This window comes from Mauremys mutica, chromosome 1 (genome assembly GCF_020497125.1).
Source record: "Mauremys mutica isolate MM-2020 ecotype Southern chromosome 1, ASM2049712v1, whole genome shotgun sequence".
Lineage (NCBI taxonomy): Eukaryota > Metazoa > Chordata > Testudines > Geoemydidae > Mauremys > Mauremys mutica.
Window position 1 is genome coordinate 144,565,428 of NC_059072.1, and position 24,609 is coordinate 144,590,036.

A 24,609-nucleotide genomic window follows, 5' to 3' on the forward strand; every position below is an offset into this window, starting at 1 on the left:
CTAGATCCTTAAGTATCTTTGTGTGACAATCAGGGTCCAGACACTCCAAGGGGAGAACAGGGGGCCTGAAACCCAAAGAATAAGCAGTTGAAACAGCTTTTTGTATACAGTATTATTGAACTATAATAGTGTATTGGGTAAGATATATAAAAACTGGAGACATGCTGGTTACGGATATCGTTGTGTGAGGTATATACAGATGGCAAGTAGAGGTATGTATGCGTGATGGAAATAGGTTCCCAAAATATGTTTTGGGGACAGACTTGATAAACAAGTTTGTCCTAGACAAAGGGATGTTGTTTTGCCTATTTGCCTGTGTCTCCAATGTAAACTGAGCAAGTTGATGCCAGAGACAGTGGAAATTACGTTACATATGAGCCAAGAGGGGATGGGAAGTCACCAGGAAGAGTCAAATAGCAAAGGAGAAGAAATGCATCTGGGGATGCACTTCAGACTAACACATTTCAAAAGTTTACTAGAGTATACAAAGAAGGGGAGAGAACTCCTTAGTTACCCATCATTTAGGGGGCAAAGGGGATCCTCCTGCCAGAAGGCTTGGACATGCTGGTAACTTGATACGAGAAAGCTGTTGAGGCAAAGTTCATAGTTTGCTAAAGTACACTCTTAGGCCTGGTCTACATTATGAGTTTAGGTCTAATTTAGTAGCGTTACCTCGATTTAACCCTGCACCCGTCCACACGACGAAGCCCTTTTTTTCTACGTGAAGGGCTCTTAAAATCAATTTCTTTACTCCACCTGCAACAAGGGGATTTGTGCTGAAATCGGCCTTGCTGGGTAGTGTAGATGCAATTTGATGGTATTGGCCTCTGGGAGCTATCCCAGAATGCTCCATTGTGACCGCTCTGGACAGCGCTCTCAACTCAGATGCACTGGTCAGGTAGACAAGAAAAGTCCCGCGAACCTTTGAATTTCATTTCCTGTTTAGCCAGCATGGCAAGTTGATCAGCAGAGGTGACCATGGAGTCCCAGGATCGCAAAAGATCTCCAGCATGGACCGAATGGGAGGTACGGGATCTGATTGCTATATGAGGAGATGAATCTGTGCGAGCTGAATTCTGTTCCAGTAAACGAAATGCCAAAACATTAGAAAAAATCTCCAAGGGCATGAAGGACAGAGGCTATAGCAGGGACTCGTGGCAGTGCCGCATGAAAATTAAGGAGCTCAGGCAAGCCTATCAAAAAACCAGAGAGGCAAACAGCCACTCCAGGTCACAACCCCAGACATGCAGCTTCTATGATGAGCTGCATGCCATTCTAGGGAGTGCAGCCACCACTACCCCAACCCTGTGCTTCAACTCCATCAATGGAGTAGAACTCAACACGGTTTTGGGGACGAGAAAGATGATAGCTCACAGCAAGAAAGCAGAGAAACCGGTCTCCCAAAAAGCCAGCATCTGGAGTCAGTACTCCCCAAACCCACCCAAGGCGGGCTCCTGGACCCTGAAGGTGGAGAAGAGACCTCTGGTGAGTATACCTTTGTAAATATTATACATGGTTTAAAATCAAGCGTGTTTAATGATTAATTTGCCCTGGCATTTGCGGCCAGTACAGCTGCTGGAAAAGTCTGTTAACATGTCTGGGGATGGAGCGGAAATCCTCCAGGGACATCTCCATAAAGCTCTCCTGGATGTACTCCTAAAGCCTTTGCAAAAGGTTTCTGGGGAGGGCAACCTTATTCCATCCTCCATGGTAGGACACTTTACCATGCCAGGCCAGTAGCACGTAGTCATTGCAGAACAAAGCATTGTAGCATATGGTCCCAGTGTTTGCTGGAATTCAAACAACATATGTTCTTTATCTCACTGTGTTATCCTCAGGAAAGTGATATAATTCATGGTCACCTGGTTGAAATAAGATGATTTTATTAAGCGGACATTCAGAGGTGCCCGTTCCTGCTGGGCTGTTTGCCTGTGGTTGAACAGAAATGTTCCCCGCTGCTAGCCACACGGTGGGAGGTGGGGTGAAGCCATCATACCACAGAATTGGGTGTGGGGGGGTAGTTGGGTTTGTGCTGCATGTTAACCCGGAAACCGCAGCCCCTCCTTTTAAATTGCCAACCCATTTTAAATGGCCAACACAACGGCCGCTTGGTATGGGAAATGAGGGTGCTGCTGTTTGAAACCATTCCAACATGTCATGAAGGTTAAAGAAGCCAAAAGACTGTGGCTTACCATGGCTGCCTGCAAGCCGAGTTCTGTTGCCCGGTCTTGCGTGAATGATCTCTCACACCAAACCGGCAGGCCCTTTTTTCCCTCCACCAGTTGCATATGTTTCTCCTTCCCAGAGGCTAGTGAAGATTAGAAGGTGAAAAAAATGCACTCAGGATGAAATGTTCTCTGAGCTCATGCTGTCCTCCCACACTGACAGAGCAAGCAGAATGCATGGAGGCAGACAATGTCAGAGTGCAGGAAAGCACAATATGAACGTGAAGAGAGTAAGTGGCAGGCTGAATATGATAGGTGGCGTCAATTTGCTGACAGAAGGCAGGAGTCAATGCTCAGGCTGCTGGAGGATCAAACTCATATGCTCCAGCGTATGGTTGAGCTGCAGGAAAGGCAGCAGGATCACAGACCGCTGTACAGCCCCTGTGTAACCAACCGCCCTCCTCCCCAAGTTCCATAGCCTCCTTACCCAGATGCCCAAGAATGCAGTGGAGGGGCCTCCGGCCACCCAGCCACTCCACCCCAGAGGATTTACCAAGCAACAGAAGGCTGACATTCAATAAGTTTTAAAGTTTTAAAGTGCAGTGTGGCCTTGTCCTTCCCTCCTCTCCCACCCCACCTGGTGCTTCCCTCCTCCCCTGCCCCCCCCCCCGACTAACTTGGCAATTATCCCCCTATTTATGTGATGAATTAATAAAGAATGCATGAATGTGAAGCAACAATGACTTTATTGCCTCTGCAAGTGGTAATCGAAGGTGAGAGGAGAGGGTGTTTAGCTTACAGGGAAGTAGAGTGAACCAAGCGGGGTGGGGTCATCAAGGAGAAACAAACCGAACTTTCACACCATAGCCGGGCCAGTCATGAAACTAGTTTTCAAAGCTTCTCTGATGCGCACCATGCCCTCCTGTATTCTTCTAATTGCCCTGGTGTCTGGCTGCGCGTAATCAGTGGCCAGGCGATTTGCCTTAACCTCCCACCTCACCATAAACATCTCCCCCTTACTCTCACAGATATTGTGGAGTGCACAACAAGCAGTAATAACAATGGGAATATTGGTTTTGCTGAGATCTATCCGAGTCAGTAAACTGCGCTAGTGTGCTTTTAAACATTCAAATGCACATTCTACCACCATTCTGCACTTGCTCAGCCTATAGTAAAACAGCTCCTGACTACTGTCCACACTGCCTGTGTATGGCTTTATGAGCCATGGAATCAAAGGGTAGGCTGAGTCCCCAAGGATAACTATAGGCATTTCAACATCCCCAACAGTTATTTTCTGGTCTGGGAAGAAAATCCCTTCCTGCAGCTTTTGAAACTGACCAGAGTTCCTGAAGATGTGAGCATCATGTACCTTTCCCGGCCATACTACGTTGATATTGGTGAAACGTCCCTTGTGATCCACCAGTCCTTGCAGCACCATTGAAAAGTACCTCTTTCAGTTTATGTACTCGCTGGCTTGGTGCTCTAGTGCCAAGATAGGGATATGGGTTCTGTCTATCGCCTCACCACAGTTAGGGAATCCCATTTCAGCAAAGCCATCCACTATGGCCTGCACATTTCCCAGAGTCACTACCTTTGATATCAGCAGCTCTTTGATTGCGTTGGCTACTTGGATCACAGCAGCCCCCACAGTAGATTTACCCACTCCAAATTGATGCCCGACTGACTGGCAGCTGTCTGACGTTGCAAGCTTCCACAGGGCTATCGCCACTCGCTTGTGAACTGTGAGGGCTGCTCTCATCTTGGTATTCTGGTGCTTCAGGGCAGGGGAAAGCAAGTCACAAAGTTCCATGAAAGTGCCCTTATGCATGCGGAAGTTTCGCAGCCACTGGGAATCATCCCAGACCTGCAACACTATGTGGTCACACCAGTCTGTGCTTGTTTCCCGGGCCCAGAATCGGCATTCCACAGCATGAACCTGCGCCATTAACACCATGATGTTCACATTGCCGGGGCCCGTACTTTGTAAGAAGTCTGTGCCCATGTTCTCATCACTCTCATCACTGCGCTGCCGTCACCTCCTCGCCTTGTTTTGCTTTGGCAGGTTCTGGTTCTGCATATACTTCAGGATAATGTGCATGATGTTTAGAGTGCTCATAATTGCCGAAGTGATCTAAGCGAGTGTCACGGAGTGTAGGGGAGTCAGGCCCTGCACCCCCGGGCTCCCTGCCGATTCACTAGGACTCTCAGCCAGCCAGTAAAGCAGAAGGTTTATTTAGACGACAGGAATACAGTCCAACACAGGTCTTGCAGGCACAGATAACCGGATCCCCCCGGTTAGGTCCATTTTGGGGCCTCCCAGCCCCCCTCGGGGATCAGAGGCCTTTCTCCCTGCTTCCCCTCTATCCCCAGCCAACTCCAGTCTGCCCAACCCCCTCCGGCCCCTCCTCTCTGCTCAGCTTCTTTCCCAGGCTAGGAGGTCACCTGACCCCTTTGTCTCCAACACCTTTAGATGCACCTTTGCAGGGAGGGGCCGGGCCATCCATTGCTAGGAGACAGAACTTCAGGCATTTGGCTGCATGGCCTTTTGCTGCTAGAAATGTAGGATCTGTACCCAGCCCCCAGTACGAACAGTCCCACTTCGTCACAGCGGGCTCCATGATCTCAGTGCTATGGCGTCGATGCTGAAAAAAGGTGTGAAACGATTGTCTGCCATTTCTCTGACGGAGGGAGGGGCGACTGATGACATGGCTTACAGGGAATTAAAATCAACAAAGGGAGGCTTTGCATCAAGGAGAAACACAAACAACTGTCATGCAGAAAGGCCCCCTCAAGGATTGAACTCAAAACCCTGGGTTTAGCAGGCCGTTGATTTCACAGAGACGAGAGAGGGAGGGGGAGCAAATGAATACAAATGAATACAAAACAAATTGGGTCTATTTCTTGTTTTGATCCACTCCATCTATCTTATACTTCTTAGGCTGGCAGCAGGCAGTGCAGTATGACTGCTAGCCATCATCATCTCCTGGGTGCTCAGCAGAAGATGCTGCATTACAATTGCTAGCCATTGTCATCTCCTGGCTGCTCACCAGAAGACGGTGCAGTACGACTGCCGGCAAGACTGAGTCTCCAGGAGATGAAACTTGAAAAGGGAATGACCTGACTGAGTCACTCCCATGTCTGCCCATGTGCCTTGACTGACCTCACCGAGGTCGACTAAAAGAGCACCCAGGAGTATGATGACGATGGCTACCAGTCATAATGCAATGTCTGCTGACAAAAGGCAATGAGCTGCTGCTGTGTAGCAATGCAGTCCCACATCTGTCAGCTCCCAGGAGACATACGATGATGGAGAGCTGAGAGGGCTCCATATTGCCATGATATGGCATCTGCACAGGTAATCCAGGAAAAAAAGCATGAAATGATTGGCTGCCATTGCTTTCACGGGGGGAGGGAGGGAGGGAGGGAAGGGGGGCCTGATGACATATACCCAGAACCACCCACGACACTGCTTTTGCCCCATCAGGCACTGGGATCTCAACCCAGAATTCCAATGGGTGGCACAGACTGTGGGAACTGTGGGATAGCTACCCACAGCTACCCACAGTGCGAGACTCTGGAAGTCAATGCTAGCCTCGGTACTGTGGATGCAGTCCGCCGACTTAATGCACTTAGAGCATTTTGTGTGGGAACACACATAATCAACTGTATAAAAACGATTTCTAAAAAACTGACTTCTATAAAATCAACCTAATTTCATAGTGTAGACATACCCTTAGACACTAAAAAGTGCTGTCTTTTGGTTTGTTTGTAAGCATTTTCTCTTTCTGTTATTTCTCCCTATTATCATTTAAGTCTGTGTTCCTTATTAATAAACTTATTCTTGGTTTTACCATAAATCAGCTCAATGCTGTGTGTTAAGGTAAAGAGTGTGTCTTTAGCTGGGCTTGTTACCCAGGGGTTTTAGAACCAAATCAGTGGTAACTTAACTGGTTTTCCTCAAGAAAAAAATGATGTGGCCATAACTCCTCTGTCTGATAAATGTTTGATACAAACCAGAGTGCTTTACTTAAAACTATTTTTTAATTCAGTTTCAAGTACGCACGCACATACACGTATGCTGTAGCAGTAGGGTTCAGAGCATTCCAGATATTTATAGTTACCTAAAAAGTCTGAAATGGTCTCAAGGCTACTGGGGGCTTCTTCCTTCTATCTGACTACTGGTGTCAAATCTTTGCCAAAAGGAAAACTTCCTCAGACTGCTCCAAAGCACACTTTGTAAATATTTTTTTATACATTTTCTTTGGATAAAGCAAACAGCTCATAATAGCCTCTAATAGGCTAAAAATCACAATGTATTGGCAATAGCCAGTAACAATTCATTATTTTTTATTTCCAAACTATTTCTAGTTACAACAATAAAACTTACATGTTAGAGGCACCTAAAACCAAGGTCAGTTATCCAAACATTTTTTTTTACAGTACATTTATTTTTTATTTTATTCTTCCACTTTAATTAGAAAAACAGCAAGCATGCAGCTGTTTGCCCTTGCCTCTCAGGGTCATAAAACTATTTTTAGCTGTGTGATGTTTGGGTTTCAGCTGGCAGTGGTTGAACATACAAAATGACTGACTCCAGTGCTGTCAAATTCTGGGGTACATGCAAGAATGTCAAATACAGGGCTGCAGGCTAGCAGGGTGGTGGGTGTGTGTACCGTATCTTTGGGGATAGTAGACTTAATAATTTCTGTGAGGCTTGCATTTTTCCCCCTCATTGTTAATATTAATTGTGTTGAATATCTGGCCACCATTAACCTTTTCAGTGAAGACTAAAGCACCTCGGACGCCTTGATATCATACCTCATTAGCTCTCCTTTGCACTAAGAAAAGGACCTGTACTTTACTTCATCTTTCTCTTGCTCGCTAATGTATTTAGAGAACTTCTTCTAATTGTCTTTTATGTCCCTTGCTGGGTGTAACTCATATTGTGCTTTAGCCTCCCTGAGTTAATCGCTACATGCTGGTGCTATGATTTTATGCTCATCCTTACCAAGTACTTCACTTTCCACTTTCTGAAGGATTCCTTTTTGATTTTCAGTCATTAAAGAGCTCCTGTGGAGCCATATTGGTCTCTTATGATTCTTTCTGCCTTTCCTTCGCATCAGGATAGTTTGCAGTTGTGTTTTTAATACTGAGAAATTCTCAGGTCTCCTGACCTCCCTTTATTCCCATGGGACCTTATCTACCAGTTCACCATGTTCGTTAAAATTTGTTTTTGTTTGAAGTCCATTTTCCTTATTCTGCTTCTTTCAGTCCTTCCTTTTCTTAGAATCATGAAAGCTATCATTTCATGGTCACTTTCACCCGAGTTGCCTTCCACCTTCAGATTCACTAACAATTCCTCCCTCTTGGTCAGAATCTAGTCTCAAATGTTGGTCAGCCTACTTTACTTCTTCTACTTTTATGGAACAAAAAGTTTTCCGCAACACATTCCAAGAACTGATTGAACATTTAGTGTTTTGCCTTATTACTTTTCCAACAGATGTCTGGGTAGATAAACTCCTCTGTTCCTGCCAGGTCTTGTGTTTTGAATATTTCTGTTTGTGGTAGAAATGCCTCATCCACTCCTTCTCCTGATTGGGTGATCTATTGTAGAGCCCTACCATTACATCACCCCTATTATTCCCAGCTTTGAGCTTTGCCCAGAGACTTTCAGCTGGTCTACCTCTCACCGCCTTCTGGGGCTCAGAACCTCAGACTTGCCCAAGGTCAGCCAGCAGGCTAGTGGCAGAGCTGAGGATAGTCCCAATCTAGTGTTTTTTCCAGTAGGCCACAAGGTTACTATGTGATTCCTCAGTGCTCCTCCCTGTCCTGTACATTTTGTTACAGTGGAATGGGGATAATGGTGGTTGTGTAGTTGCTACCGGGGCCTGCAAAGGAGTTGGGCTCCCCTAGATTGCAGCACACACATGGAAGGGGAGAATTCATGGCTGATGTGCCTTACCTCAAGCCCCCAACTTTTCTGCTACCCTTCCTAGTTTGCAACCCCTCCTGTCTTCTCCCCTCCTCCTCCCCCAATTCTCACTCTCTTCCCCCCACAACTTCTTCTCTCCCCTACCTCCCATTCCCATTTGTTTCCCTCCCCATAATAAACACATCCCTGGCTGTGAACCCAAACATTTTCCCCTGTTACCACCTGCTCTTGCACCCCCGATCACTCTCCCACTCCCAGTCAGCATTCACATGTGGAAGTGCTTTTCTTTTCAAAAGCACTTTCAGCACATTCTGAATAATTTGCTACATTCAGATTATATTTGCACCAAACAAAATCCCCCCATGAAAGAGACAAATTGGAGCAGTAAACCTGCTTTTTAAACATCACTTTTCTTTTCTGGGCTGGAGTTGCACTCACAGTGCTTGGGGTTGTGGGGGGGTGCCTATCTGTAAGGACCATAATTTACCCTCAAAGCCACCCACATCTCAGGCTAGATTGGCAGGTTTCCAGATAGCTATCCTCCCTCACTGCACCTGCTCAGTGTAGTCCATTAGGCATGTGTGTAGGTGCACAAGCCTTCGCAAGCACCTAACTGGAGAAGCAGGTGCTTTTTGAAATAACATTTTAGTTTTATTTCCCCCAAAGGGCTGGTTGATGCCATGTACTCTCTTGGGGGTAACCCTCGAGTGTCTGAGACCCTGGTGCAATGATCTGAGCCTTGGTTTGATCTCTATCTGTGAGCAAAAATAAAATGCCAGAATCTGTCAACTTTTAAACAAACTGATTTTTCCCCCTGGAAGTTGTATTTTGGAAACCCCTTGGTGAAATGGCCCCACATTTTGATTACTAATACAATCCTGTGCTCCTTTGTGAAATACCGTATTTCAGTACAATCCAATCAATCAGGCAGATATTAGAGCACTTTGATAACTTTCGCTTTGAAGGAAAGCTGGTCTCAACCTTAACTATTGCAGAGCTGTCACTGAGCTATAATGTCACCAGTGTGTATTTTGTCCCCAGTCAGACCCCTGAGTGCAGCTGTTCTGATTCAGTAACCTAGGACTCAGCATCCATGATACATGAGAACTGCAGTTTGGTACATGACATTTGTGTGATATCCTGGGGAAAGCCCTCCTGACTCCTGACCAGCACTTTGGAACTATGACAGCAGAGACTGGGCCCAGCCCAAGACAATCTGTCCCAGGCGTGACCCTGAGCCCAGAGCGGTACATGCTGGGGTGGAGTTTGATGGGTGCTGTGTGACCCCTCACAAAGGGCAGACATGGGCAATAACGCCTGCACTGTAAGAACCTGATTATCATGTCTGAACATCCTGATTCACAAACTGCCCAGTAAACTGGGAAATAATTCTTAATTATCTCAAGTCACTGGGTTCCTTTGTCACATCTCTGTAGACAATTGGGTAAGAGAAATGTCCCTCTGATCTCCCTTCTCCTTGTTCTCAGGGTACGCCGGGTACAGGCTGGCAAACGGCAGCACAGGGTGTTCGGGGAGAGTGGAGCTTCGCCACGGAGGCACCTGGGGAACCCTCTGTGACTCCCACTGGGATTTACAGGCTGCCCACACCCTCTGCCAGCAGTTTGACTGTGGATTCGCCATATCGATTCCAGCAGGAGAGCTCTTTGGCACAGGAGATGGGCCTGTCTGGAACGGCACATTTGGCTGTGAGAGGAACGAATCCCGCCTGAGGGACTGTCCTGTTACTGCGCTGGGCACAACTGAGTGTCCCCCTGGGAGCGAAGCCAGCGTGGTGTGTTCAGGTGAGCAGCTGCAGTGGGAAAGGAAAGAACTGGGGACTGGGGACATCCTCAGCCAGATCCTCAGTGTGTCAATCGGCCAAGCTCCGTTGGTCTCAGTGAGGCTATGCTGATTTACACCAGGTGGGGAGCTTGTCCATAAATTGGCGCCCTGTCCCTGCACCAGCCAAGTCTGCTGGAACTGATTCCCCTGTGAAATACTTGTGGTGCCTTGAGTATGGAATGTACCAAGGAAACCAAATTCTGGTCCCTGGTCCTCCCTTCGCACTAACTGATGTGGATCGAGTATCAGTTTGTGAATGTGCTGGTGTGGAATAGTCCCACAGCCCCCACAGAGTAACTGCTATTATTGAATACGAGTAACAATCCCTTCCTGTTCCCCACTCCCCTCCCTGCCGTTGCCATTAACACTGGTTACTGCGCCACCTCGACACTCACTTTCCCTCGTGCTCAGGCTGCCTGGGCGGTAGGTTAGTGAACGGCACTGAGTGCTCCGGGAGAGTGGAGATTCGACATGGAGACACATGGGGAAGCCTCTGTGCCTCCCACTGGGATTTGCAAGATGCCAACGTCCTCTGCCATCAGCTGAACTGTGGATACGCTGAGTCGATCCGGGGAGGAGCCCATTTTGGGGAAGGGAATGGAACCATATGGAGCGACACTTTTCATTGTGAAGGGACTGAATCCTGCCTCTGGAATTGTTCTCGCATTGCCCTGGGCAACCCAGCCTGCTCCCCTAGAGACACGGCCGGGGTTATTTGCTCAGGTAAGTTTAATGTACGTGTATATGTTAGTTACAGAGCAGTGTACTGCCCAGATTAGGATAATCAGAAGTAGTCCCACTGACTACTGTAGTCATGGTAAGTAGGGGTATTGGAATGTTGCTCTCTTTGTTTACGTTCCCCAGATCAGAGACATCTCCGGGTGCAGTGTGGGTTGGTGAGGTGGATCCTAGAACAATGACAGAGTTAACCGGAGAAAATGGCTCTGTGCTATAAACCTGGGGTTTGTCATTCACAGATTCCCTTAGTCCCAGCAAGGCTGACTCAGCCCTTCGTCAGGTTGAGGTTGGTGTTGCAGAAGCATCCTATATGCAGAGATCTCATTCAAGCTGTAGGACCATTAGAATCCCATTTCACACTGGAAAATTAGGTATTTGCCCTGGTTTTTCTGGCCAAAATGCTTCCCCTCACCCCCCGTCCATCCCGGGTTATGTGCTCTGTAAGTTTATAGATCATTCATTCCCCACAACACTTCATAGAAATAGTTATTTCTTTGTGAAAGATCCCGGTTTTCAGGGAAGTGTTCAGATGGCTCCAGAGCTTGGCTCCTGAGCCAGCTAGGAAGTTACACAAACATCCTGTGCTTAGTGAGAGCAGCTGGTGCCTTGATGAAGATCTTCCTCTACAATGCAACACAAATACTGCAGGGATCCTTTTTCCTCGAGGCTTCTCCAAAGATCTTCAAAGGCTTCCTCATGCCACACCAGAGAACTGCAGTAGGTGATGGCAAGTTATCTGCTGGGTATCCATAATGGCTTAGGCCCAGGTTTTTACAGCTGTTTTGCTGTTGCTCCATTCAGCATGGCAATGCCTAACTGGTTTAAGAGCCTACATTTGATTTTCAGTAAGGATTTAGGAACTTAGCAGCCTTCCTCAATGAGATCAATAGGATTCACATCCCTGAATGGCATAACTATACCAAACTAACCCCCAGTGTAGACAACAATAGAAGAATTCTTCCTTGGAAAGGTGGATTACCTACAGCAATAGTAAAACCCCTTCTGTCACTGAAGGAAGCATCTACACTACAGTGGCATAGCTGCAGTGCTGTTCTGTGTCATGGTAGCGCCCCTAGTGTAGACATGTGTCAAGGTTCCTTCCCCACTCTGAACTTTAGGGTACAGATGTGGGGACCTGCATGGACACTTCTAAGCTTAATTACCAGCTTAGATCTGGTATCGCTGCCACCACTCACAAGCACTACTTTTCTTCCCTGGGAAGTCTTGAGAGACTTCACCAATTTCCTGGTGAACACAGATCCAAACCCCTTGGATCTTAAAACAAGGAGAAATTAACTATCCCCCCTCCTTTCTCCCACCAACTCCTGGTGGATCCAGATCCAACCCCCTTGGATCTAAAAACAAGGAAAAAAATCAATCAGGTATTAAGAAAAAGGCTTTTAATTAAAGAAAAGAAAGGTAAAAGAAAACCCTCTGGGAGAGATTAGCATACCAGCTACTCTCACAGACAACAGATTCAAAACACAGAGGATGTTCCCCTGGGCAAAAATCTTAATACACACAAGAATACTCAAATTTGATAATTCCCTTACAGTTACCAAGACAAGTTACAAAGAAAATAAACATAAACCTATTTATCCCTTTCTAAAACTTACTACTCTGATAAGAGGCTGGTTCCTTGATCTTTTTCACTCCAGCTGAAACTGAGACTCTAAACAAAGGAAACTTCCCTCCTTCCTTTTGAAACCTCTTATTTCCCCATTGGTTCCTCTGGTCAGGTATCAGCTATGCTAGGTGAACTTCTTAACCCTTTACAGGTAAAAGAGGCATTAACCCTTAACTATCTGTTTATGACAACATGGCATTAGTAAAACAAACATTTAATGCACACAGAAAACATTGTAAAAAGTATTTGGAATACTATGAATAGCATTTAAACAAAAGATATTAAACAGTAAATCTACGGTTTCTCCTTATACAGACTTTCCCTCTTTTGTTTCTGTTACAATTTAATATGTTCTATACACATTTCCAGCTGATCTTCTCTTAGAGATGATTTCTCAAGCTCGGCAGTGTGGCTGTAGCACATTGGAAAAAATAACCTCAGCTATACATACAATATGATGGGGGCTAATTTAGTTACAATGAATCAGGAAAATGATCTTAGAGTCATTGTGGATAGTTCTCTGAAGACATCCATGCAGTGTGCAGAGGTGGTCAAAAAAGCAAACAGGATGTTAGGAATCATTAAAAAAGGGATAGAGAATAAGACAGAGAATATATTATTGCCCTTATATAAATCGATGGTACGCCAACATCTTGAATACTGCGTACAGATGTGGTCTCCTCATCTCAAAAAAGATATAATGGCACTAGAAAAGGTTCAGAGAAGGGCAATTAAAATGATTAGGGGTTTGGTACAGGTCCCATATGAGGAGAGATTAAAGAGGCTAGGACTTTTCAGCTTGGAAAAGATGAGACTAAGGAGGGATATGATAGAGGTATATAAAATCATGAGTGATGTGGAGAAAGTAGATAAGGAAAAAATTATTTACTTATTCCCATAATACAAGAACTAGAGGCCACCAAATGAAATTAATGGGCAGCAGGTTTAAAACAAATAAAAGGAAGTTCTTCTTGTGGAACTCCTTTCCTAAGGAGGTTCTGAAGTCTAGGACTATAAGAGCGTTTAAAAGATAACTGGATAAATTCATGGAGGTTAAGTCCATTAATGGCTATTAGCCAGGATGGGTAAGGAATGGTGTCCCTAGCCTCCGTTTGTCAGAGGGTGAAAATGGATGGCAGGAGAGAGATCACTTGATCATTACCTGTTAGGTTCACTCCCTCTGGGACACCTGGCATTGGCCATTGTTGGTAGACAGGATACTGGGCTAGAAAGACCTTTGGTCTGACCCAGTATGGCTGTTCTTATGTTATGTTCATGTAGCGTGTCTTCAGAGCTTGAGAAATGGCAGTACCTCAGTCATTTAAAACACTTCAGAACTCAGTGAGCAACAAAACAATCGGGGATCTCAGCAGCTAGCAGTGTTCCAGCCCTAGGCTTGGGTTAAGAGTTGACTGGGTCTCTCATTTCCTGTTGCAACAGAAATCTGTAGCCTGTATTCAAAGTGGTACCAGGATTGGAAGCAGCCTCTACAATATCTGTTCCATAGAGCACTGTCTTCTCCCCATAGGCCCAGCTAATCAGGCAAGAATTCACAAATCCTCACCTCACTAAGTGCTGCCCCGTTCTCTCTCTTTAACTGAGACAGAGTCACAGCTTAGAGCAGTCAGCTGACAGCGAAGTGTAAATTCCATAGGCTCTGTGGTCTCCACAGTAACAAATACTGCCCCCAACTCTCCCTCTAGGTCCATAGAACACACCATGGTGCACCAAACATTATCCCAGTGGAGGGCTTCCTTAGAAAATAAAGCTGGCATAGCACTGCCCTGTATCCACGGTGGTACAGAGGTTGGAACCAGTCCTCACAGCAGAAACATCTCTCAGTGTTGCATCTATCAGCCACTGAGTCCACAGGGCTGTCTTCGACATGGTATACATTAAAAAGCTGAGTTGACCCAGCTACATCACTCAGGGGTATGAAAAATCCTCACCCCTGACGGACATAGTTAAGACAACCTACCCCACAGTGTAGACAGCACTATGTAAATAGAAGAATTCTTCTGTCAAGCTACCACCTCTCAGGGAGGTAGACGAACTACAGCAATGGGAAAACCCCTGTGGTCGGCATAGGTAGGGTCTGCACTAAAGGGCTACAGAAGTGCAGCTGCAGTGCTGCAGCTGTACCATGGTAGCCTTTCAAGTGTATAAAATCTCTTCAACTCCTGTATTTATAACCTTCCCTTGCCTTGCACTCTAGCTCTGCCCTCAGAGGGTGACTAAGGTGTGACCTGCCAGGTAGGTTTCCCATAATGTAACAGAGGCCCAGAGTATCCAGCTAAAATCTATGTCCCCTCCCCACTGCATGTTTTGCTTCCTGTCACAGAAATACAGTCAAATGCTGCAGCAGAAGGAATGTGGGTCACACTGACACAGAGATTCTGTGCGGGAAGTAAGGGAAGATTTGAGAGGTTTACAGCTCATAATTTTGAAATATAAGGTGCTGTATACACTGTATAAATCTCCAATGACCAGAAAGGGTCTTGGCTTCTCCCATAAAGAACTTCAACATCTTTACATGCTCACAGTGGACAAAGTTTTAAAATGAAAAATACAAATGTTTAGAAAAAAATGGGACCTTCTTCCCCATTGCCCAGAGGTTACTCACCCCTCCAAGCATCATCTCCAGCCAAGCCAATAGCTAGAGTTCATGAGAAAGGTAACTCAAGTGTCCACGGTTGCAGACGTGGCCTGGAAAAAACCTGCCAGGTACAGAAAAGCCTTTATTGTGTTAGCTCCTTATGAGTTTGAAGCTAACGTGGTGATCACAGGTCACCAATGTATGTTGAACAGAGACAAACGGGGCAGAGTTTTCTTTAAAGGAGCCATACGTCCTGGCAGTCTGGATCTGGGAATTGCAGCAGGGAAGTGGGGTGCTTGGTGTGCTCATTGCAGGCCAATGCCTAGATTCCTGTTGTAAATCACACCTACCGCACAGCACTGCTGCTATCAGTGTGTGGGGTGAACACTGAGTGCTTTTGCACAGAGTGTTTTGGTAACCAGGGGCCTGATCGGCCAGGCGTTCCTGAGCACTCTCCACTCGCATTGACTCTTTAGGGAGGAGAGAGCGCTCCACATCCTGCAAGCTCTGATCTCAGAGCTGGGGAATTCTTTCCCTCCATCACCTCCTGCATTTCTGAGGAGACAGACAAATGAAACCCTTGAGAGAGGTTGTTCCCTGTATCACTGCACAGTGGTGACGGTTTCACATCACATCTGTGTATTACTTCTCATGCAGTACCAGCAGGGAGTGTTTTTCAACATATTTTGTGTTTCTGTGAGCCCAGGTCGTTCTGAGGCTCTCAGACTGCTGAATGGAGAGAGCCGATGCAATGGGACAGTGGAGATTTCCCTCCATGGTGTGTGGAGCAGAGTCCTGGATGACCAGTGGGACATGAACGATGCCAGTGTGGTGTGTAGGCAGCTCCAATGCGGAGTCGCTGAGAAAGCTTATAACCCCCCTAAGTCTGAGCGAGGAACAGGCCCCGTGGGGCTGAGAAGGGTCCAGTGTGCAGGAAACGAGACTCGTCTGACTCTCTGTGACAACTCCACATCTGAGGCAGCCCAGGCAGGAATTGCTGTAGATGTCGGTGTCATTTGCTCAGGTGACATAATATGAAAATCTTATAAATATCCTGTCCTTGTTCAATGGGAACATGACCCACCTCAGGGCCTGCCTCCACCCCACCTTGTGCTGAGATCTCAGCAGTCCTTGAAATGATGTGGATCTGAGGTTCAAACTGTGACCCATTTATAGTTAAAATATATTATATACAGAACAAAACACTGCCATATTATACAGTTAATGCACTATAGCAACCTCTCTCGCTCGCTCTTTCCTATATTTTTATGTATAGAGCTGTTCAAAAAATTTCATCAAAACTTTTTTCCTGTGAAAAAACTTCAAAATAAGATTACGAATTTTCACAAAAAGTCTGTTTTCATTGAAAATGTTCAGATTTTTGATGAAACACTTGTGCTCTCGATTAATCACAGTTAATTCACGTGTTTAAAAAATTAATCATGATTAATTGGAGTGTTAATCACACTGTTAAACAATAGAATACCAATTGAAATGTATTAAATATTTGTGGATGTTTTTCTACATTTTAAGATATATTTATTTCAATTACAACACAGAATAGAAAATATACAGTACTCACTTTATATTACTATTTTTATTACAAATATTTGCACTGTAAAAATAATAAACAAAAGAAACAGTATTTTTCAATTCACCTCATCCAAGTACTATAGTGCAATCTCTTTATAATCAAAGTGCAATTTACAAATGAAGATTTTTTTTTACATAACTGCACTCCACAACCAAACAATGTAAAACTTTTGAGCCAACAAGTCAGCCAATCACTAAAAAAAACAAGTTTGTTTACATTTACAGGTGATAATGCTGCCCGTTTCTTATTTCTAATGTCGCCTGAAAGTGAGAGCAGGCGTTTGCATCTTTTGTATCCAGCATTGCAAGGTATTTACATGTTAGATATGCTAAACATTCATATGCCCCTTCATGCTTCGGTCACCATTCCAGAGGACATGCTTCCATGCTGGTGATACTCATTAAAAAATAATGTGTTAATTAAATTTGTGACTGAACTCTTTGTGGGAGAATTGTACATCTCCTGCTCTGTTTTGCCCGCATTCTGCCATATATTTCATGTTATAGCAGTTTTGGATGATGACCCAGCACATGTTGTTCATGTTAAGAACATTTTCACTGCAGATTTGACAAAATGCAAAGAAAGTATCAATGTGAAATTTCTAAAGAAAGCTGCAGCATTCAACCTAAAGTTTAAGAATCTGAAGTGCCTTCCAAAATCTGAGAGGGACAAGGTTGTTTAGCATGCTTTCAGAAATCTTAAAATAGCAACACTCTGATGCCGATACTGCAGAATTTGAACCACCAAAAATGAAAACCAACCTTCTGCTGATGGCATCTGACTCAGATAATGAAAATGAACATGCGTTGGTCTGCACTGCTTTGGATCATTATTGAGCAGAACCCATCATCAGCTTGGACTCATGTACCCTGGAATGGTGGTTGAAGCATGAAGGGACATATGAATCATCAGCACTTCTGGCACATAAATATCTTGCGACGCTGGATACAACAGTGCAATGTGAATACCTGTTCTCACTTTCAGATGACATTGTGAATAAGAAGCTGGCAGCATTATCTCCTGTAAATGTAAACAAACTTGTTTGCCTGAGCGACTGGCTGAACAAGAAGTAGGACTGAGTGGACTTGTAGGCTCTAAAGTTTTACATTGTTTTATTTCTGAATGCAGTTTTTTTGTACATTAATCTACATTTGTAAATTCAAGTTTCATTATAAAGAGATTGCACTAAAGTACTTTTATTAGGTGAATTGAAAAATACTATTTCTTTCATTTTTTACTTTTCAAATATTTGGAATAAAAAATAAATATAAAGTGAGCACTGTACACTTTCTATTCTGTGTTGTAATTGAAATCAATATGTTTGAAAATGTAGAAAACATCCAAAATATTTAAATAAATGATATTCTATTATTGTTTAACAGCATGATTATTCACAATTAATTTTTTTAATTGCTTGAACTATAAAAACCCTAATTTATTTGCGGAATATGAAAAATATTCATGGTCATTCATATTTTGTGGGAAAAAGGATAAATTTCCAAGCAGCTCTAATGTATATAGGGGCTTCTTTATTTTAAAGTCTTAAAAAATGTACTGTCTTGAATCAGAAAACAAAAGTAAGAAAAGGAAGTCATATGCAGCCTGTTTTGATCAAGACTGCCATGGATAGCAGCTCTAGGCTAGATCCCCAAAGGAACTTGGGTATTACAAGGCCTACTCCTAGGTGCCTTGCCATCCAATGGAATCCTCAGCCCTGAGTCACATGCCCAGCTCCCCATACGATGCATGTGGAGAATTAGGCACCAGAAGCCAGAAAGATGAACAGAGAACCACCTAAACTTGCCAGCAGTGAAATGCCAAGGAAGGGAGTAGGGCCTAGATCAGGAGTGGGCAAACTATGGCCCCAGGGCTGCATCTGGCCCTCCAGATGTTTTAATTCAGCTCTCGAGCACCAGCTGGGGAGTGGGATCCTGGGATTGCCATGCTATGGCGCTCCAGCTGGGGAGTGGGGCCAAGGACTTGCCCCACTTCACGTGGCTTCCAGAAGTAGTGGCATGTCCCACCATCGGCTACTACGTGTAGGGGAAGACAAGGGGCTCCGCAGGCTGCTCCCACCCCAAGCGCTGTCCCCTAAGCTCCCATTGGCCGGGAACTGTGGCCAATGGGAGCTGCAGCAGTGGCACCTGTGGACAGGGCAGCATGCAGAACTGCCTGGCCCCACCCTCTGAGTAGGAGCTGGAGGGAGGACATGACCCTGTTTCTGGGAGCTACTTGAGGAAAGCGCTACCTGCCTCCCTGACCCCCTCCTGTGCCCCAACCCTCTGCCCCAGCCCTGATCCCTCTCCCACTCTCCAAACCCTTCAGTCCAGACCAGAGAACCCTCCTGCATCCTGAAAGTTTAGGGGGGAGGGCTAGCTCAGTGGTTTGAGCATTGGCCTGCTAAACCCAGGGTTGTGAGTTGAATCCTTGAGGAGGCTACTTAGGGATCTGGGGCAAAAATTGGTCCTGCTAGTGAAGGCAGGGGGCTAGACATGATGACCTTTCAAGGTCCCTTCCAGTTCTAGGAGATTGGTATATCTCCAATTATTATAATGGGGGGAGGAATAGCTCAGTGGTTTGAGCATTGGCCTGCTAAACCCAGGGTTGTAAATTCAATCCTTGAGGGGGCCATTTAGGGAACGGGGGTAAAAATCTGTCTGGAGTTTGGTCCTGCTTTGAGCAGGGGGTTGGACTAGATGACCTCCTGAGGTCCCTTCCAACCCTGATATTCTATGATTCTAACTCCTCATTTCTAGCCCCATGCCAGAGCCTACACCCCAACCCCCAATTTTGGGAGCATTCACAGCCAGCCGTACAATTTCCATACCAGATATGGCCCTCGAGCCAAAACATTTGCCTATCCCTTACCTAGATACATAACGTTATTTAGACGCCAAACTGTCATTGAGCTAAAGTTCAGGCCCCTGACACACAGGTCAGAGGTAGGCACCTATCTCTGCTCAGGGATCTCAGTCATGAACCCACTCCTGGAGCTAGGCATGAAAGCCAGGTCAGCTCTCTCATCTTCCCATTTTACCCATAACCCAGTGTTTAAAGCACTCAACTAGTACATGGGAAATCCACGTTCAATCCCTGCTATGCCTGATTTAGAGGAGGGAAGTGAACGCAGGTGAGTGTCCTAGTAACTATAGAGTATAGGGCAGGGTATCCCAAACTTGCTTCATGGGCCACAAGATGCTTTGTTTACCTGAGCATCTGCAGGTCCGGCTGCTTGCAGCTTCCAGTGGCTGTGGTTCGCCGTTCCCAGCCAATGGGAGTTGCAGGAAGCAGTGCAGGCTGGACCACCGCTTCCACTGGGAGCTACGAGAGGCTGTATGTGTGGATGCTCAGGTAAACAAAGCATCTCGCAGCTGCCAGGGGCTTACCCTGAACAAACCGCAAACCAAGTTTGGGAAGCCCTGCTATAGGGTATGCTGGGGTAGGTCACTCAGGTGGAAATGTTCCACTTTGTACAACTAATCAGTCACTAAATCAGAAAAAAACTAAAGATTGATTCTAGCTGGTGTCCAGGGCACTCGCCTGGGATGTGGGAGAGTCAAGTCCCTGCTTCAATAAATATGCAGTGATTTATACTTTTATAAAGACACAGTTAAGTATCTAGGTACCTTTATGGATTCTAACCCTCTGTCCCTTAGGAAAGGATTATTCTGATGAGTAAGGGATTCAGAATTAGGCCCTTACACTCACATGCTATTTATCAATATTGCTCTATAAAAAGTATTCCTTGTTTCCTTACTCAGCTGCTCTTCTTCTCTGTCTTTCTTGTTAAAGACAGATTTTTAAAAGCATTTCAATACCTCAGTCATTGTAGCATCATCATTGATTTGCATGGAAGCTGTTTAATTATCATCATATATATTGCATATTAACAGCTGGGATCTATCCCTGCAGGGATCAGACGGATCAGACTGGTGAATGGGACAGGTCGCTGTGCTGGGAGAGTGGAGATTTATTACAATGGCAGCTGGGGGACAGTCTGTGATGATTCCTGGGATCTGTCAGACTCCAATGTCGTTTGCAAACAACTGGGATGTGGACACGCCATCAATGCAACTGTCTCTGCTCATTATGGGCAAGGATCCGGGCAGATCTGGCTGGATGATGTGAACTGCTCTGGGAATGAATCTGATCTCTGGGCGTGTCCTTCCAGGGACTGGGGCCAGCACAACTGCAGACACAAAGAGGATGCAGGAGTTCTCTGCTCAGGTCTGTTCTGTGAATGCTCTGGTGAGCCGTGTTACCAGGGGATTTAATGGAGGAGGCAGACAATTGAGGAGAGAGCTGAGAATGATAGAGCCTCTCCCTCACTGTCTCTTCTATAGGGTGCCCATACATACAGTTCTGGCCAGGACGGTCCCTTTTTTAAGCCTGCCATGGCCATCCCGACTGTTTTGGAAAATCTGGGCATTTGTCCCGTTTGCTCTTTCCAAGTGATCATGAGTCAGCAAGAGCAAATGGGACAAATGCCCAGTTTTGCTAAGGAAGTGGGATACAACCACTAGCGGGATGTGGAGGAACATGCGGGGGTGGGGCGAGTGGCAACACCAGTTCCACACTGGAGGGCGGGCTCAAGACAGCAACTTTGGCCGGGCCAGCTCCACACGGGAGAACAGCAGGGGTCTTGGGCCGCCCTGCACGCGGGAGGGAAGAAGGGGGCCTAGGGCTGGCCTGACACTGGTGGTTGGCAGGGTGGCTCAGGCCGGCCCACGTGCCGAGAGGGTAGGGGAACCTCAGGCTGTCCCTTTGGGGGCGGGAGGCAGGGTGGGCTTAGGCTGGCCTCGTGTGGAGTGGAGGGGAGAGGAAGGGACGCCTTGGGGTTGGGCCCCCCGTGGGGAGTTCCGTTTTCCCTTTTAAAGAAAATATGGTCTCTCTCCTCTTCTACCTACTTACTGGGGTCGTGATAGAAAGTCACCATTTCCCATATGTTCTCACCCAGAAGTACTGGAGATATCACAGCATTTCTCTAGTGTTGGGAGGGCAGTCACTGCTGTACTGCAGGTATCGGTGTGTGTAACTGCTGGGAACTGGTGACTTTTCAGAGGCGACCATTGTATTTCTAATGGGCCTGTGGCATCCAGAAGAGTGTCCCATTCTTAGAGTGATGCTCTCTGACACTTGCTCCTGCAGAATGATGCACAGGATCGTTAGCAATCGCTGGGATTTCACTCTTCACACCAGGTTATTTCAGAATCAGACAATTTAAATTCCCTTTTTGTGCATTTCCTTCTAGAATTCACAGATCTGAGGCTGGTGAGCGACAGTGACTGTGCTGGGCGACTGGAGGTTTTCTACAATGGGACGTGGGGCAGTGTTTGCTCCAATGGGATGCCTGGAGTCACCGCAGCAATTGTCTGCAAACAGTTGAACTGTGGGGACGGAGGGCAGATAGCAAGAGACTTTGCATATGGAGAAGGTTCTGGTCCCACGTGGCTGGACCATGTTGCATGCAGTGAGCAGCACAGATTCCTCTGGCAATGCTCATCAGGCATGTGGAAACAGCAGTCCTGTGATAACCGCGCAGAAGAGACCCATATTACTTGCAGTGGTAATTCTGAAACTCTCTGTGCGCACACATGCTCGCATCCTCTACATGTTTAACTCATTGAAAGGGTGTGATAGAAATTGTGAATGTATTTACTTTTCAGTATAGACAGTCTTACATTCGCAGCAGTGACAGACATATATAATCATAGAAGATTAGGGTTGAAAGAGACCTCAGGAGGTCATCTAGTCCAACCCCCTCCTCAAAGCAGGACCAACACCAACTAAATCATCCCAGCCAGGGCTTTGTCAAGCTGGGCCTTAAAAACCTCTACAGATGGAGATTCCATCACCTCCCTAGATAACCCATTCCAGTGCTTCACCACCCTCCTAGTGAAATAAAAGTTTCATTGTCCATTCTAGGAATGAGAATACAGCCCCTGGAAAACAAACATGGGAGTTATTTATACCAGCTGTGTGTTACACAGTGCAATCAGTTAGTGAGACCCCACAAATGCCCATAAGCGGGGGAACTTGGGGTGTGAGGGGTGCTTCAGCACCCCCAGTTTTAGTGTGGGGTCCCAGCTGCTGGCCCTGCTCTCTGCTACTGGTTCCACACATGGGGTCCTGCTGCTGGCCCCACAAGTAGGGCTCTGCTCCCACCCTCAGCTGTGGTTCCAGCCTCAGTTCCCTTACCCCATCCATGTCTCTCCCACCCCCACCCCCCGAGCCATGGCCCAGTCCTGGCCCCAACTTGGGGGAGAGGGGGCATGGACATGGGTAAGGGGGGCAAGGTAAAAAGTTTAGGGACCACTGTCTCTCAGCCCCCAACTGTAAAAATTGTTCCAGCGCCACTGCAAATGCCTCCCATTAGTGAGCGTCATTTGGGAATCTCTGTGGCTATACTTTTGGGATGAACAATCAGAGATGGGCCCAATGTCAGTGAACAGGACGCTGAGTGGTTGAAGTATGAGTCATGCCCAATAGTTAGAGCAGGAGCTGGTAGACAGAAATTGGAGCCAAGAGTCAGAGCCAGAGCTGAAGGCAAAAGTCAGGAATCGGAGCTCAGTGTCAGGACCAGGTTACCTGGGCAAGGCAAGGGGTAAGTCTGGAGTCAAGGCAACAGCAAGACTAGGAACAAGACAGGGAAATGAGGTATCCTAGATGTGGGAAATGCTTTGAGCCGTTGCTGAATGGCGCTTGATTCAGGAGCTGGACTGCTGACCCTTCCCACCAATCAGGTGGTACCACCAGTCAGGCAGCCTAATATGGGCCAGCTGCACTTGTTAGGCTGCCTCAAGACTAGCTCTGCTGCAGCCCCTGCTTCCTGACTCCCAGCTGTGAAATCTGGGTCAGGATCAGAATTCCCAAAAAGTGTGTCTGTGTCTGTGCGTGTAGGTGAGAGTTTGTTTCAGATCTAAAGTCCCATTTCGGTCTCAATTCTAATACCACCATTTCTTGTCTCTGGATCCCCACAATAATGTGGGTGAGTATCAGCTGACAGATCTGTTTACCTTCAAACAGGGCCAGAAGCAGCTGTGCACAGGGTGGATGGAACAGACTCAGATAACCCCAAACGCACACACCAGTAGAGAGCTGCATAAAGATTTCAAAAGCCAGAGAATCCACTGAGTAATAAATCTGTTAGCTCTGAAACAAACTAGATTTTATATTTAAGTTTATAAAATTGCTGAAATTTAGGGGTTTAATGTAGGAGAGAAACCCTACTCTCTCCTACATCACACACTCTTCTCGGTCCATTCAGTTCATCATTTTCTCTCCATAGGAAAGAAAGACAAACCACCTCAGGTGCTGTTTGCCGAATGCCCAAACTCGACGAGCTGCACAGGTATTTCTGTTTCTCACTGTCTCACTCTTGGTCCCTAAGGATTTTCCCAGCTGTCCCAGTAACACGAGGTTTCTGCATTTCCAGACCAGGAGAAGTTACGTGTCGTGGGAGGAGAGGACAGATGCTCGGGGAGAGTGGAGGTTTGGTACCAGGGCTCCTGGGGAACAGTTTGTGATGACTCCTGGGACATGGCAGATGCCAAAGTTGTGTGTAAACAACTGGGCTGTGGATCTGCTGTACCAGTCCCAGGCGAGGCTGCATTCGGTGAGGGGACTGGTCCCATCTGGGTAGAAACATTGAATTGCAGAGGGACAGAGTCATCTCTCTGGGACTGTCCTGCCAAGCCCTGGGGTGAGAGCAACTGTGGTCATAAGGAAGATGTTGGAGTGAATTGCTCAGGTGAGTGACAGGAGATGTTTCTGCTACATGCTGTAATTTTCCGGAAGGAGGATGGGTCTAATTGCCTGCCCCCCTTGGTCACAGACCAGGCCCTCCCATCTCCCGTGTGCAGGAGCATCATGGATGCTATGAGATGGAACCTTTGTGGGGTCAGATTGTCTCAGACATCAGCCCACACAGCCCCTCATCCATCACAGACCCCAGAGTGCTGGTTTGTTACTAGTCAGCACAGGAGGACGTGGGCCCTAAATCACTAACATACAGACCCTGTGCTGCTCTGAGGGAGTTTGTAGAAGTGACGTCTGGTGATCCTCAGGGACTCTGAGGGACGCTACCCGGTGACAAATACGTCACTTCCCCCTCGC

The 24,609-nt window shown here is 46.4% G+C and overlaps 1 protein-coding gene across 1 annotated transcript in view; it reads left to right on the forward strand.

Moving 5' to 3' along the window:
* LOC123348188 (scavenger receptor cysteine-rich type 1 protein M130-like) overlaps positions 1–24,609 on the forward strand; it is a 158,784-nt gene that overhangs the window by 120,729 nt on the left and 13,446 nt on the right. The window contains exons 13-18 of the mRNA XM_044985683.1: positions 9,585–9,899; positions 15,607–15,924; positions 20,407–20,730; positions 21,755–22,060; positions 23,783–23,845; positions 23,930–24,244. Coding sequence (XP_044841618.1) covers positions 9,585–9,899; positions 15,607–15,924; positions 20,407–20,730; positions 21,755–22,060; positions 23,783–23,845; positions 23,930–24,244 — 1,641 coding nt within the window. The remainder of the gene's footprint in view (positions 1–9,584; positions 9,900–15,606; positions 15,925–20,406; positions 20,731–21,754; positions 22,061–23,782; positions 23,846–23,929; positions 24,245–24,609) is intronic.